Source organism: Haliotis rubra, unplaced genomic scaffold, assembly GCF_003918875.1.
Source record: "Haliotis rubra isolate DU_JTF1 unplaced genomic scaffold, ASM391887v1 Scf796, whole genome shotgun sequence".
NCBI lineage: Eukaryota > Metazoa > Mollusca > Gastropoda > Lepetellida > Haliotidae > Haliotis > Haliotis rubra.
In genome coordinates, this window is record NW_025767519.1 from 269211 (window position 1) to 286154 (window position 16944).

The following is a 16944-nucleotide window of genomic DNA, read 5'->3' on the forward strand; positions in this document are numbered from 1 at the left end:
GAGGTTGATGGAGGTGATGTTGAGAGGATGATGAAGGTGATATTGAGAATGAGTGCTTTTAGCAATATTCCAGCAATATCACGGCGGGGGTCACCAGAAATTGCCTTCACACATTGTACCCATGTGGGGAATCGAGCCCGGTTCTTCAGCGTGACGAGCGAACGCTTTAACGACTAGACTACTCCACCGCCCCGTGCATTTGAGAGGGGGTGAGGTGAAATTGGGTTTAACGTCGTGCTTGAGAATATTTCGCTCATATGACGACGTGCATGCGTGTGTATGTGTATGTGCGGCTGCTTGTACTAGCCCAGACTGAAGCTGGTTTTTTATAGTGCTAGCCCACTGAGATACCATGCCGCAGTGAAGCATGAATACCCCACTCAGACACATTATACTGACTCCGAGCCGACCAGTCCTTGTTGTACCCATTAATGCCGAGCGCCAGGCAGGGACCCACAAGTACCATATTTTAACGTCTTTTGGTATGACGCGGTCGGGGAACGAACCCGCTACCTTCCGCTCTCCGGGCGGACGCTCTAACCACTACACCATGGAGGCTGTCCTTTTGAGAGGATGACGAAAGTGAAGGTTAATCGTTTCATTGTTGCATAAAAAAACTGTCCACGGACGGCGGTCCAGCGTTTTGGACAATTTCCCTTGTGTTGCCAGTTACACAGTGAACCAAACCAATTACGGCTTAGTAAGGGCTTAACGCAGACAGCACTTCCAAAATTCAATATTATTCGAACAATTCTTTGACATAACTGGAATGAACGGCATGCATACACGTGGTTACTTGTGACTGGAATACGTGTACTCTTGTAGATTTGTATATCCACGTGGTCTCATATTGGTAGAATTGTGCAGATCCTGCAGATTGGTATACATGTGTATCAACGTGGTGTCTCTCCTGTAGAATTGTGAGTATCCTGCAGATTGGTATACATGTGTATCAACGTGGTGTCTCTCCTGTAGAATTGTGAGGATCCTGCAGATTGGTATACATGTGTATCAACGTGGTGTCTCTCCTGTAGAAGTGTGCAGATCCTGCAGATTGGTATACATGTGTATCAACGTGGTGTCTCTCCTGTAGAATTGTGAGGATCCTGCAGATTGGTATACATGTGTATCAACGTGGTGCCTCTCCTGTAGAATTGTGTGGATCCTGCAGATTGGTATACATGTGTATCAACGTGGTGTCTCTCCTGTAGAATTGTGCAGATCCTGCAGATTGGTATACATGTGTATCAACGTGGTGTCTCTCCTGTAAAATTGTGCAGATCCTGCAGATTGGTATACATGTGTATCAACGTGGTGTCTCTCCTGTAGAATTGTACAGATCCTGCAGATTGGTATACATGTGTATCAACGTGGTGTCTCTACTGTAGAAGTGTGCAGATCCTGCAGATTGGTATACATGTGTATCAACGTGGTGTCTCTCCTGTAGAATTGTGCAGATCCTGCAGATTGGTATACATGTGTATCAACGTGGTGTCTCTCCTGTAGAATTGTGCAGATCCTGCAGATTGGTGTACATGGGTATCAACGTGGTGCCTCTCCTGTAGAATTGTGCAGATCCTGCAGATTGGTATACATGTATCAACGTGGTGTCTCTCCTGTAGAATTGTGAGGATCCTGCAGATTGGTATACATGTGTATCAACGTGGTGTCTCTCCTGTAGAATTGTGAGGATCCTGCAGATTGGTATACATGTGTATCAACGTGTTGTCTCTCCTGTAGAATTGTGCAGATCCTGCAGATTGGTATACATGTGTATCAACGTGGTGTCTCTCCTGTAGTATTGTGCATATCCTGCAGATTGGTATACATGTGTATCAACGTGGTGTCTCTCCTGTAGAAGTGTGCAGATCCTGTAGATTGGTATACATGTGTATCAACGTGGTGTCTCTCCTGTAGAATTGTGCAGATCCTGCAGATTGGTATACATGGGTATCAACGTGGTGTCTCTCCTGTAGAAGTGTGCAGATCCTGTAGAACTGTACATGACGTCATGTTCCGCTGCACATGTATGAGGCCATGTATCTAGTACAACTTGCCAGAAATATTCTGTAGTTAAAGGCTTGAAGACGTCTGGGAAAAGCTAGGAATGATGTGTTGTTGTCCAAGATCGATAGGTTCCAGCTAGCTTTCTCTCCAGTCTCAACACAAGTTTGTCAGATTACTTTGTGTTTCAAGTCCACTTTTTACCTCTCTGCCTCGTCCTCATTGATTTGTATCGCTAAATGTAGAATTCGTAAAACTTATTCACTGATGATTTGTTTTCTTTCCACTTTGTTCTTAGACAGGTGTTTGCAAATTGACATCGAATTTATTTCTTATACAATGATCAGTTTATATCTAGTATTAGTCCGCTGTCGACAATGTCTCATTCATCAGAGAGGATGGAATTAAGTCCGGAATAGAACATTATGCTTGCACTTCGGGCCATGCTACACATTGGACATGCCACGGCTTGGTTCTCATTAGTTCATGTCAAACTAGCAGGAACGTTATCGTCAACCCGTTCTTAAGAAATTAAATGGCAAAAGCATTTGAAGCGGGTGTAATGTATGTATTTCTGAGACTCGTTCGAGAACCTTGTTTCCAAAACAAAACTGCTCAGTAAAACCTATTCGTAACATTTGGCTCGTATACCACTCTACTGAAAATATTTTCCTGCACACCTGTAGGTTAGAAACCATATAGGATAACTGGTATCAAATGTATGTATGAGGTAGAATTCTACGTGCGTGATTGGCTACTCTATAGTGATGACCAATGGTTAGATAATGCCGGACAGCTTTCTTGATTGCAATTTATAGATTAGTTTTTCGTGCTGCGGGCGAACTCAGTTACATCTGTGTCTCCAAACGTATGTTTTACAGTGTTAATAATTGTTCTTACTTCTTAGCTATTATTTTCATCCACATTTTCGCCTTATTAATCCACAGATATGGTGGTGGTGTGTGTGTGTGTGTGTGTGTGTGTGTGTGTGTGTGTGTGTGTGTGTGTGTGTGTGTGTGTGTGTGTGTGTGTGTGTGTGTGTGTGTGTGTGTGTGTGTGTGTGTGTGTGTGTGTGTGTGTGTAACGGTAGGTTTGAGTATATTGCTCGCTTTCGTTTGGTAGATACGTTTTTGAAACATCCCGTTGTAAGATATATGGTATCTGACAGACATTTATGAAGAAATCCCTATATACATACACCAACATCAAATATTTCCAGGACGCATCGCTTACCCTTACTAAGGGTCTAGAAGTGACAACATGCTAGCCAATGAGATGTCCTAGTTATAAGCACAAACGGATATCTGTATACTGGGCCTAGGGCGCCGTGTGCTATTGCACCGAGGTTTGGCTCGCCTTCCCCGGTAGCGATGGGTATAGTCAGTACAGTAGGTACACACATGTATCGATTAAAACCCGTCTACCATAATTAGTTACTGTCCAAATATAGCGAGCGATACTCTGATCTTCATCAATAGCTGGTCATAGTTTGAATATGTCCACAAAAGCCGGTCACAGTCTGAATGTCATCAATAGAAGGTCATAGTCCGAATGTCCTCAATAGAAGGTCATAGTCAGAATGGCTCCAATAGAAGTTCATAGTCAGTATATGTCAACAAAAGCGGGTCACAGTCTGAATCATCATCATCATCATCATCATCATCATCATCATTATCATCATCATAACACGTTTATAATGCGCTGGTATCCATGCTCAAAGCGCAGATAGAATGTAACAAATTACACAGTTATAGTTGAAAAGGCTGTCCTGAACAAATGTGTTTTTAACTGGGATTTGAAAGTGACAAAGTCAGTACAGTCCCTGAGATTCTGTGGAAGTTTGTTCCAGGCCACTGGTGCTGCATAGGCAAAGGATCTGTTTCCATACAGCACTGTTCTAGTTTTAGGGACAAGGAGAAGACTTTTATCTTGTGAACGGAGCGAACGAGACGGCTGGTACAGAGAAAGAAGACTAGATAAATATGTAGGGGCAGTTCTAGACAGACAGCGGAAGACAAGGCAGAGAAGTTTAAACTCAATTCTGAAATCCACGGGAAGCCAGTGTAGAAAGTATAGAAGAGGAGTGATATGATCATTCTTCCTGGATCTTGTCACAATGCGGGCTGCTACATTCTGGACTCTTTGTAGCTTTCGTATCTGAGACTTGGTTGCACCGACCAACAGACAGTTGCAATAGTCAAGTCTGCTCATGACAAGGGATAGAACAAGAGTTGTTGCTGTTTCATATGTGAATGTCATCAATAGAAGGTCATAGTCGGAATATCATCAATAGAAGGTATTGAAGGTCATAGTCGGAATATGATCAACGAAAGGTCATAGTCGGAATATCATCAACGAAAGTTCATAGTCTGAATGTCAACAATACAAGATCATAGTCTGAATATCAACAATAGCGGGTCACAGTCAGTCTAGGGGAAATGTGTGGGGAGGGGGAAGGGGGAATTGGGTGTGTCTGTGTGTGTTGTGTGTGTGTGTGTTTGTACCCTGATGCATATGCTATCTACTTACAGCTGCCGTCTACACGGGTGGTAGTTTGTACTTGACATATGTATTGTCTACTTACAGCTGCCGTCTACACGGGAGGTAGTTTGTACTTGACATATGTGCTGTCTCGTTACAGCTGCAGTCTACACGGGTGGTAGTTTGTACTTGACATATGTGCTGTCTACTTACAGCTGCAGTATACACGGGTGGTTGTATGTACTTGTCATATGTGCTTCTACTTACAGCTGCAGTCTATACGGGTGGGTGTGTTACCGGGCAGTGCAGTGGAACAATTCCTCAAGAAGATCCAAAACAAGCTATATGAGGTCTCCAGTAACTACCCCGTGTCTAAGACTGACCGGGGGATTGAGGAGGTGCTGTAAGTACATATACTGTTGGACGTCTACTGGTAGGACTGTTAAAGATCAGTAATACATGTTCCATATTTCAATATTGTATATATCTTGAAATGTATAAATTGATGTATATTACCCTATGAGTTTATTGTAGCGCCATGAGCACGCACAAGTGCGTGGATATAGGCGCATAATAAATGTCCATTATCATTATTATTTGGTACCGCTCTAACAGAACGGAAAGTTTTTCCCGTAGTCTTCTAGAATACTTCCCCAGAATTTTCTTCAGTTATTTCATTTATCCACATGGTCTGTTCAGACATGACTGGTTAACGAGTACCATGATTTAGTATGCAAAAGTCATTAGTGAGTGAGTTGAGTTGAGTTCTACACCGCTTTTAGCATAATTCCAGCAATATAACGGCGGGGGACACCACAAATAGGCTTCACACATTGTAGTCATGTGGGAATCGAACCCGGGACTTCGGCGTGACGAGTGAACGCTTTAACCACTAGGCTATCTCACCGCCGCAAAAGTCATGATGTTTGAACATGGGTAAAATATGGATATTATGTAATATGTTTCGATTTTAGAACAGAATTAAATATAGTTTTTGTTTTCAGTGAGGAGAAACTGGATGCCTATTTAGGGGACTACCCAATACTTGACTATGCAAGGGCTCATCTGGCCCCTAACTGTGAGTTGAAGCTCCTATCGCAAATCTTCGGAGATGACCGATATGGAATAGGGCTTCCCAAGGGTTCTCCGCTGAAGGTAGGTTTAACTGAGTTCAAATCTCCAATACTGTATACGATTTTCATATTTATAAATTTGTATACCTTTCACATAAACAATTCTGATCACTGTTAAAGCTGTATTACAAACAGAACTGACATCAGGGAAACTAAAAAATCTTAATTTGTATAAAACTAATAACTCGAGCAGAGCCTTAGGAGCCATTGTAACCATTGGGTAACATTTTTATTGAACCAGAACAGAATTTGTTATCTTGGCGAATCCGTCTAAGCGGATCATCGCATTACTAAGGGACGCAACTCCATAATATGATTCTTCCCGTTATTTGAGTCACTATAGTATGTTTATAACAGATGCATGAAGCGATAAGTGGGGATCCTGTGGACATAATGGCTGATGTAATTTCTGACATGTGTTGGGAACACAACGAGTGGTCAGGAAGGAATCCCTACAAGCCAGACGAAAGGGATATTGGTGTTATTCAATAACAAGCTGTCTACACAAAAACGTTGTACTGTGTCACCACATCTAAGTTACCTTGTAATTCTCACTAGGTGGCGCTGTCAAGGAAAATTATGGAGTACCATCAGAGTGGCTACATCGACGACCTCATCGACGTTCACTTCGCCGACGCTCAGTGTTTCAAACAGCGAATAACGCAGGAGGAATCTCGTCTGGAGGTGCAACATCACGCGGGACTTTTCGTGATGATGAGCGTTGGGATTATCATCGGGATTATTGTGTGTTTTGTGGAGCATGGTGTGTACAAATGGCTAGTACCTCGTTTTCGAGCATCACCAGGCGACAGTCAATGGAAGAGTTCGCATATGTTGTTCTTTAGTCAGGTAAGAACTGATGACGTCATCTGTGAATGTAAATTGAATCGACCCTTGAAAAGGTGGCGGTTGTACATTGTATGTAATGAGATTTACACATCATTAGACTGCCAAGTTACTCTAAAGTTACAGACTGAGTAAATATAATCACAATCGCATCTCCCTATCTCCGTGGGCGGTGGGCAGCCTATCGGTTGCAGCGTTCGCTCGGTACGCCGATGTCCCAGTTTGATTTCCACGTAAGTACAACGTGTAAAACCCATTTCTGGTGTCTCCTGACATTACCAGAATATTGCTACAAACGGCGTAGAAAGCAACTCACTCACCCTTCGTGCTTCCTGATGTTTGCAGTTTACATGAGACGCTGAAGAAAATGTTACTACGTTTTTTACCCTCGTGTTGGCAAACAATTGCATGAGGCTTGGCACCGACGTTAAGGGGTTCGAGGCTACAGTAATATGAGAAGCGACATGGGGTTTGAGGCTACATGGACATGAGGGACAGCATTTACTAGGTCAAAGGATACAGGACCAAATCATATAGGAGATGAAATTTGTTCTCAGATACGTACCAAACATGCGAGAATCATGTGGTTCCATGGTTTGCTGATGATATGCCTTTACGATAAATGAGAGTATACACGTGCGAGAGTATAGGATTCCAAGAATGGGGAATGCTGCAGTAAATGAGGGTATACACGTGCGAGAGTATAGGATTCCAAGAATGGGAAATGCTGCAGTTAATGAGGGTATACACGTGCGAGAGTATATGACTTCAAGAATGGGGAATGTTGCAGTTAATGAGGGTATACACGTGCGAGAGTATAGGACTTCAAGAATGGGGAATGCTGCAGTTAAAGAGGGCATACAAGTGTGAGAGTATAGGATTCCAAGAATGGGGAATGCTGCAGTTAATGAGGGTATACACGTGCGAGAGTATAGGACTTCAAGAATGGGGAATGCTGCAGTTAATGAGGGTATACACGCGCGAGAGTATAGGATTCCAAGAATGGGGAATGCTGCAGTTAATGAGGGTATAGAATGGGGAATGCTGAGAGTATAGGACTTCAAGAATGGGGAATGCTGCAGTTAATGAGGGCATACACGTGCGAGAGTATATGACTTCAAGAATGGGTAATGCTGTAGTTAATGAGGGCATACACGTGCAAGAGTATATGACTTCAAGAATGGGGAATGCTGCAGTTAATGAGGGCATACACGTGCAAGAGTATATGACTTCAAGAATGGGGAATGCTGCAGTTAATGAGGGTATACACGTGCAAGAGTATAGGACTTCAAGAATGGGTAATGCTGTAGTTAATGAGGGCATACACGTGCGAGAGTATAGGACTTAAAGAATGGGTAATGCTGTAGTTAATGAGGGTATACACGTGCGAGAGTATATGACTTCAAGAATGGGTAATGCTGTAGTTAATGAGGGCATACACGTGCGAGAGTATAGGACTTCAAGAATGGGGAATGCTGCAGTTAATGAGGGTATACACGTGCGAGAGTATATGACTTCAAGAATGGGTAATGCTGTAGTTAATGAGGGCATACACGTGCGAGAGTATAGGACTTTAAGAATAGGTAATGCTGCAGTTAATGAGGGTATGCACGTGCGAGAGTATATGACTTCAAGAATGGGTAATGCTGTAGTTAATGAGGGCATACACGTGCGAGAGTATATGACTTCAAGAATGGGGAATGCTGCAGTTAATGAGGGCATACACGTGCGAGAGTATATGACTTCAAGAATGGGTAATGCTGTAGTTAATGAGGGCATACACGTGCAAGAGTATATGACTTCAAGAATGGGGAATGCTGCAGTTAATGAGGGCATACACGTGCAAGAGTATATGACTTCAAGAATGGGGAATGCTGCAGTTAATGAGGGTATACATGTGCAAGAGTATAGGACTTCAAGAATGGGTAATGCTGTAGTTAATGAGGGCATACACGTGCGAGAGTATAGGACTTCAAGAGTGGAGAATGCTGCAGTTAAAGAGGGCATACACGTGCAAGAGTATATGACCTCAAGAATGGGTAATGCTGTAGTTAATGAGGGCATACACGTGCGAGAGTATAGGACTTCAAGAATGGGTAATGCTGTAGTTAATGAGGGCATACACGTGCGAGAGTATAGGACTTCAAGAGTGGAGAATGCTGCAGTTAATGAGGGCATACACGTGCAAGAGTATAGGACTTCAAGAGTGGAGAATGCTGCAGTTAAAGAGGGCATACACGTGCAAGAGTATAGGACTTCAAGAGTGGAGAATGCTGTAGTTAATGAGGGCATACACGTGCAAGAGTATATGACTTCAAGAATGGGGAATGCTGCAGTTAATGAGGGCATACACGTGCAAGAGTATAGGACTTCAAGAGTGGAGAATGCTGCAGTTAATGAGGGCATACACGTGCAAGAGTATAGGACTTCAAGAGTGGAGAATGCTGCAGTTAATGAGGGCATACACGTGCAAGAGTATATGACTTCAAGAATGGGGAATGCTGCAGTTAATGAGGGTATACACGTGCAAGAGTATAGGACTTCAAGAATGGAGAATGCTGTAGTTAAGAGAGGGCATACACGTGCGAGAGTATAGGACTTCAAGAGTGGAGAATGCTGTGCAGTTAATGAGGGCATACACGTGCAAGAGTATAGGACTTCAAGAATGGGGAATGCTGTAGTTAATGAGGGCATACACGTGCGAGAGTATAGGACTTCAAGAATGGGTAATGCTGTAGTTAATGAGGGCATACACGTGCGAGAGTATAGGACTTCAAGAGTGGAGAATGCTGCAGTTAATGAGGGCATACACGTGCAAGAGTATAGGACTTCAAGAGTGGAGAATGCTGCAGTTAATGAGGGCATACACGTGCAAGAGTATAGGACTTCAAGAGTGGAGAATGCTGTAGTTAAAGAGGGCATACACGTGCAAGAGTATAGGACTTCAAGAATGGGTAATGCTGTAGTTAATGAGGGCATACACGTGCAAGAGTATATGACTTCAAGAATGGGGAATGCTGTAGTTAATGAGGGCATACACGTGCAAGAGTATAGGACTTCAAGAATGGGGAATGCTGCAGTTAATGAGTACTAGAACACGACAACATCTCATTCGTGTTGCAGTGCATTACATGTTATTGCTTTGTTTCACCACGACGTGAGCCCCTTTCACTACTCGATATCACATGTCCTGCTGACCCTTAACAGTGTGATTTACCCTGCAGTCAGTGTCAGTGTGACATTCTTGGGCACCCAGAAACCGGTAGTATACACTTTCGGTAAGATAGTCTGTGTTGGCCCCATGGCCAGTGATGCTTGTTTTTAAGAAACCAAACGCCTGCATCCTCATTTACTTCCGATTCCAACGTCAAGGAATCCACACACGGAGTGGCACCTGTAGGGGGGCAGATACCTACAGACAGAGGAGAACCTATGGAGGGGGTCAGATACAGGGGAACTTATATAGGGGAAAAGTCATCAGATAGAGGGGAACCTATAGAGGATAGCTAGACAGAGGGGAAAGTATAGAGGGGAAAAGTCATCAGACAGAGGGGAACCTATAGAGGATATCTAGACAGAGGGGAATCTATAGAGGGGAAAAGTCATCAGATAGAGGGGAACCTATAGAGGATAGCTAGACAGAAGGGAAACTATAGAGGGGAAAGTCATCAGATAGAGGGGAACCTATAGAAGATATCTAGACAGAGGGGAATCTATAGAGGAGAAAAGTCATCAGATAGAGGGGAACTATAGAGGATAGCTAGACAGAGGGGAAACTATAGAGGGGAAAAGTCATCAGATAGAGGGGAACCTATAGAAGATATCTAGACAGAGGGAATCTATAGAGGAGAAAAGTCATCAGATAGAGGGGAACTATAGAGGATAGCTAGACAGAGGGGAAACTATAGAGGGAAAAGTCATCAGATAGAGGGGAACTATAGGAGGATAGCTAGACAGAGGGGAAACTATAGAGGGGAAAGTCATCAGATAGAGGGGAACTATAGAGGATAGCTAGACAGAGGGGAATCTATAGAGGGGGAAAAGTCAGATATAGAGGGGAACCTATAGAGGATAGCTAGACAGAAGGGAAACTATAGAGGGGAAAAGTCATCAGATAGAGGGGAACCTATAGAGGATAGCTAGACAGAGGGGAATCTATAGAGGGAAAAGTCATCAGATAGAGGGGAACCTATAGAGGATAGCTAGACAGAGGGGAAACTATAGAGGGGAAAGTAATCAGATAGAGGGGAACCTATAGAGGATATCTAGACAGAGGGGAATCTATAGAGGGGAAAAGTCATCAGATAGAGGGGAACCTATAGAGGATAGCTAGACAGGGGAAACTATAGAGGGGAAAAGTCATCAGATAGAGGGGAACCTATAGAGGATAGCTAGACAGAGGGAAACTATAGAGGGAAAGTCATCAGATAGAGGGGAACCTATAGAAGATATCTAGACAGAGGGGAATCTATAGAGGAGAAAAGTCATCAGATAGAGGGGAACTATAGAGGATAGCTAGACAGAGGGGAAACTATAGAGGGGAAAAGTCATCAGATAGAGGGGAACCTATAGAGGATAGCTAGACAGAGGGGAAACTATAGAGGGGAAAGTCATCAGATAGAGGGGAACTATAGAGGATAGCTAGACAGAGGGGAATCTATATCGGGGAAAAGTCATCAGGGAGATGGGAACTTATAGAGGATATCTAGAGAGAGGGGAATCTATAGAGGGGAAAAGTCATCAGATAGAGGGGAACTATAGAGGGGTAGCTAGACAAATGGGGACCTATAGAGGGGAAAAGTCATCAGATAGAGGGGAATCTATAGAGGAATAGCTAGACTGAGGGGAAACTATAGAGGTTAAAAGTCATCAGATAGATGGGAACCTATAGAGGATATCTAGACAGAGGGGAAACTATAGAGGGGAAAAGTAATCAGATAGAGGGGAACCTATAGAGGATATCTAGACAGAAGGGAAACTATAGAGGGGAAAGTCATCAGATAGAGGGGAACCTATAGAGGATAGCTAGACAGAGGGGAAACTATATAGGGGAAAAGTCATCAGATAGAGGGGAACTATAGAGGGGTAGCTAGACAAATGGGGACCTATAGAGGGGAAAAGTCATCAGATAGAGGGGAACCTATAGAGGATAGCTAGACAGAGGGGAAACTATAGAGGGGAAAGTCATCAGATAGAGGAGAACCTATAGAGGAATAGCTAGACAGAAGGGAAACTATAGAGGGGAAAGTCATCAGATAGAGGGGAACCTATGGAGAGGGACAGCTACAGACGGAGTACCTACAGAGGGAGTGGAGTGTAGAAAGGGACGTGGGAGGAGAACCTAAGGACACTGCTTACGGTGGGGAACCTATGTAGTGGGTAGGCTAGTGGGGAGGGTAGGGGGATTTGGGGAACCTACAGTCTGTGGAAGAATCTGCACACAAGGAGTGAACCTAGAGGCGCGGAGTGGGAGGGGACGGGAGGGGGCTGTGTGCCTACAGACGGGTTTTCATGTTTGGGTGGACTCTAATCATATGGTTTAGCTGGGAATGTGAAAAACACTCCAATCAATATACAGTACAGGATCGGAATTCTTTGTGCTCTCTCTTCATTGATTTAAGATAGAACTTCTTGAAGAGCATCATTGCTACTAACTCTCCCATTTTTCTGGTTATTGGTTGCCGGATTAACTGACATTTGGATATTACTAGTATTACGGGATGTAAAATATTGCCAGTGCAAATGCAAGCATCGATTTCCAGCGAAAGGAGATATATTCCGTCACTGAGGTTATTTGAGCAGCTTACACGGGAAAGCGATCTATCCTGGTATTGTACTGTAGTTTTTGCATGCTAGCACGTTAAATTCAATTCCATATTTCCGCTAGGGAGTTTGCATCATCAGCAGCGGGAACAACGCGTCCTTGGTTTTAATTATGATTGAATGAAACTTTCACGTCCGCGGAGTCTCGGCAAGCGAGTACATTCAGCGGTGTCCAAGGACGAAGCCAGCATGTACTGCAAATCAAATTAATATCATGAGCGATACTATGATTTGATTGAACGTGTCTATAGTTTAGCAGCATACCGAGAACCGCATGCACGCCCTCGTGCGTCCGCACTGATTTTATATACAATGATAATGGTTATTTGTACTCGCGACCGGTCGGCATTAGTCGCCGTATTGGACTGCTGCAGTCAAATCAAACCTGCCTCTCGTAATACGGCCCTGGGTAATGGCTCCCTTTCAAATTAACAAAGTAATGTGAGATTTTATCAAGGATGAAGTGTAGGACATATTTTACAAGGAAATAAGTAGGGGCATTTAACGAGATATGGGAAGTCGGATATTTTGACGAAAGTCGACAGAATGGCTCTTGTGCTGAGACACACACAGAAGAAGGTTTTCTAAATACCCTACAAATGAGGAAGTTTGAGGAAATTATGGGGTCGTCACAAAGCGAGAAGCAATGTTGTTTGCAAGGATTGTGGCGGCATTTACAAAGAAAGTAGGAGAAGAATAGTTGTTTTGCAACTGTTGCTAAGAAAGAATTTCGAATATGTTTTTTTGCAAGAGTGGTTTGATCGTTGAAAAAGAAAGTAGATTGGTCATTTGGCAGGAATGGAAATATGTTTACAGATACAGAGGAGTGATGTTTTGGACAGAATTGTTTTACAAAGGTTTGTTTTGGAAACAAATTAAGGATTATAAGGATCTTATTGTGGTTACAAATATGATAGAGCGGTTGTTTTGAAAGGACGGTGAGGTGTCAACTATGAGGACAGACGATGCTTTTAAAGGATGTTAAGATGTTACAAAGATGATGTAGCTGTTGGTTTAGAAGGATGGTAAGATGTTTACTGTGAGGACAGACGATGTTTTTAAAGGATGTTAAGATGTTACAAAGATGATATAGCTGTTGTTTTAGAAGGATGGTAAGATGTTTTCTATGAGAACAGACGATGTTTTAGAAGGATGGTAAGATGTTTACTGTGAGGACAGACGGTGTTTTTAAAGGATGTTAAGATGTTACAAAGATGATATAGCTGTTGTTTTAGAAGGATGGTAAGATGTTTACTATGAGGACAGACGATGTTTTAGAAGGATGGTAAGATGTTACAGAGATGATATAGCTGTTGTTTTAGAAGGATGGTAAGATATTTACTATGAGGACAGACGATGTTTTAAAGGATAGCTTGATGTTTTAAGATATTTACTATGAGAAGATGATGTAGCTGATGTTTTAGAAGGATGATAAGATGATCAAGGAAAGATATATACTATGAGGACAGACGATGTTTTTAAAGGATGATAAGATGTTACAAAGATGTTGTAGCTGTTGTTTTAAAAGGATGGTAAGATGTTTACTATGAGGACAGACGTTGTTTTTAAAGGATGTTAAGATGTTACAAAGATGATGTAGCTGTTGGTTTAGAAGGATGGTAAGATGTTTACTATAAGGACAGACGATGTTTTTAAAGGATGATAAGATGTTACAAAGATGTTGTAGCTGTTGTTTTAGAAGGATGGTAAGATGTTTACTGTGAGGACAGACGGTGTTTTAAAGGATGTTAAGATGTTACAAATATGATATAGCTGTTGTTTTAGAAGGATGGTAAGATGTTTACTGTGAGGACAGACGATGTTTTAAAGGATGTTAAGAAGTTACAAAGATGATATAGCTGTTGTTTTAGAAGGATGGTAAGATATTTACTATGAGGACAGACGTTGTTTTTAAAGGATGTTAAGATGTTACAAAGATGATGTAGCTGTTGTTTTAGAAGGATGGTAAGATGTTTACTATGAGGACAGACGATGTCTTAGAAGGATGATAAGATATTTACTGTGAGGACAGACGGTGTTTTTAAAGGATGTTAAGATGTTACAAAGATGATGTAGCTGTTGTTTTAGAAGGATGGTAAGATGTTTACTGCGAGCACAGACGATGTTTTTAAAGGATGTTAAGATGTTACAAAGATGATATAGCTGTTGTTTTAGAAGGATGGTAAGATGTTTACTGCGAGCACAGACGATGTGTTTAAAGGATGTTAAGATGTTACAAAGATGAAATAGCTGTTGTTTTAGAAGGATGGTAAGATGTTTACTGCGAGCACAGACGATGTGTTTAAAGGATGTTAAGATGTTACAAAGATGATATAGCTGTTGTTTTAGAAGGATGGTAAGATGTTTACTGCGAGCACAGACGATGTTTTTAAAGGATGTCAAGATGTTACAAAGATGATATAGCTGTTGTTTTAGAAGGATGGTAAGATGTTTTCTATGAGGACAGACGGTGTTTTAAAGAATGTTAAGATGTTACAAAGATGATATAGCTGTTGTTTCAGAAGGATGGTAAGATGTTTACTATGACAAACGATGTTTTAGAAGGGTGATAAGATATTTACAGTGAGGACAGACGATGTTTTTAAAGGATGTTAAGATGTTACAAAGATGATATAGCTGTTGTTTTAGAAGGATGGTAAGATGTTTACTGCGAGCACAGACGATGTTTTTAAAGGATGTCAGGATGTTACAAAGATGATATAGCTGTTGTTTTAGAATAATGGTAAGATGTTTACTATGAGGACAGACGATGTCTTAGAAGGATGATAAGATATTTACTGTGAGGACAGACGATGTTTTTTAAAGGATGTTAAAGATGTTACAAAGATGATATAGCTGTTGTTTTAGAAGGATGGTAAGATGTTTACTATGAGCACAGACGATGTTTTTAAAGGATGTCAAGATGTTAAAAAGATGATATAGCTGTTGTTTTAGAAGGATGGTAAGATGTTTTCTATGAGGACAGACGGTGTTTTTAAAGGATGTTAAGATGTTACAAAGATGATGTAGCTGTTGTTTTAGAAGGATGATAAGATATTTACTGTGAGGACAGACGATGTTTTTAAAGGATGTTAAGATGTTACAAAGATGATGTAGCTGTTGTTTTAGGAGGATGGTAAGATGTTTACTGCGAGCACAGACGATGTTTTTAAAGGATGTTAAGATGTTACAAAGATGATGTAGCTGTTGTTTTAGAAGGATGATAAGATATTTACTGTGAGGACAGACGATGTTTTTAAAGGATGTTAAGATGTTACAAAGATGATGTAGCTGTTGTTTTAGAAGGATGGTAAGATGTTTACTGCGAGCACAGACGATGTTTTTAAAGGATGTTAAGATGTTACAAAGATGATATAGCTGTTGTTTTAGAAGGATGGTAAGATGTTTACTGCGAGCACAGACGATGTGTTTAAAGGATGTTAAGATGTTACAAAGATGATATAGCTGTTGTTTTAGAAGGATGGTAAGATGTTTACTACTGAGCACAGACGATGTTTTAAAGGATGTTAAGATGTTACAAAGATGATATAGCTGTTGTTTTAGAAGGATGGTAAGATGTTTTATACGATGTTTTAAAAGGATGTTAAGATGTTACAAAGACAGACGATGTTTTTGAAGGATGTTAAGATGTTACAAAATGATATATAGCTGTTGTTTTAGAAGGATGGTAAGATGTTTACTATGAGCACAGACGATGTTTTTAAAGGATGTTAAAAGATGTTACAAAGATGATATAGCTGTTGTTTTAGAAGGATGGTAAGATGTTTACTATGAGGCACAGACGATGTTTCTTAAAAGGATGATAAGATATTTACTGTGAGGACAGACGATGTTTTAAAGGATGTTAAGATTTTACAAAGATGGTAGCTGATGTTTTAGAAGGATGGTAAGATGTTTACTGCGAGCACAGACGATGTTTTAAAGGATGTCAAGATGTTACAAAGATGATATAGCTGTTGTTTTAGAAGGATGGTAAGATGTTTTCTATGAGGACACAGACGATGTGTTTTAAAGGATGTTAAGATGTTACAAAGATGATATAGCTGTTGTTTTAGAAGGATGGTAAGATGTTTTCTATGAGGACAGACGATGTTTTAAAGGATGTTAAGATGTTACAAAGATGATGTAGCTGTTGTTTTAGAAGGATGGTAAGATGTTTACTATGAGGACAGACGATGTTTTTAAAGGATGATAAGATGTTACAAAGATGATGTAGCTGTTGTTTTAGAAGGATGGTAAGATGTTTACTGTGAGGACAGACGATGTTTTTAAAGGATGATAAGATGTTACAAAGATGATGTAGCTGTTGTTTTAGAAGGATGGTAAGATGTTTACTATGAGGACAGACGATGTTTTTAAAGGATGATAAGATGTTACAAAGATGATGTAGCTGTTGTTTTAGAAGGATGGTAAGATGTTTACTATGAGGACAGACGATGTTTTTAAAGGATGTTAAGATGTTACAAAGATGATGTAGCTGTTGTTTTAGAAGGATGGTAAGATGTTTACTGTGAAGACAGACGATGTTTTTAAAGGATGTTAAGATGTTACAAATATGATATAGCTGTTGTTTTAGAAGGATGGTAAGATGTTTACTGTGAGGACAGATGATGTGTTTAACGGATGTTAAGATGTT

At 41.2% G+C, this 16944-nt stretch overlaps 1 protein-coding gene across 2 annotated transcripts in view; it reads left to right on the forward strand.

The window, feature by feature from the left end:
• LOC124261311 (glutamate receptor ionotropic, NMDA 3A-like) overlaps nucleotides 1–16944 on the forward strand; it is a 148387-nt gene that overhangs the window by 115518 nt on the left and 15925 nt on the right. For both annotated transcript variants that reach the window (XM_046695618.1, XM_046695619.1), the window contains exons 4-6: nucleotides 4755–4888; nucleotides 5490–5640; nucleotides 6177–6467. In XM_046695618.1, the coding sequence (XP_046551574.1) occupies nucleotides 4755–4888; nucleotides 5490–5640; nucleotides 6177–6467 (576 nt within the window). The remainder of the gene's footprint in view (nucleotides 1–4754; nucleotides 4889–5489; nucleotides 5641–6176; nucleotides 6468–16944) is intronic.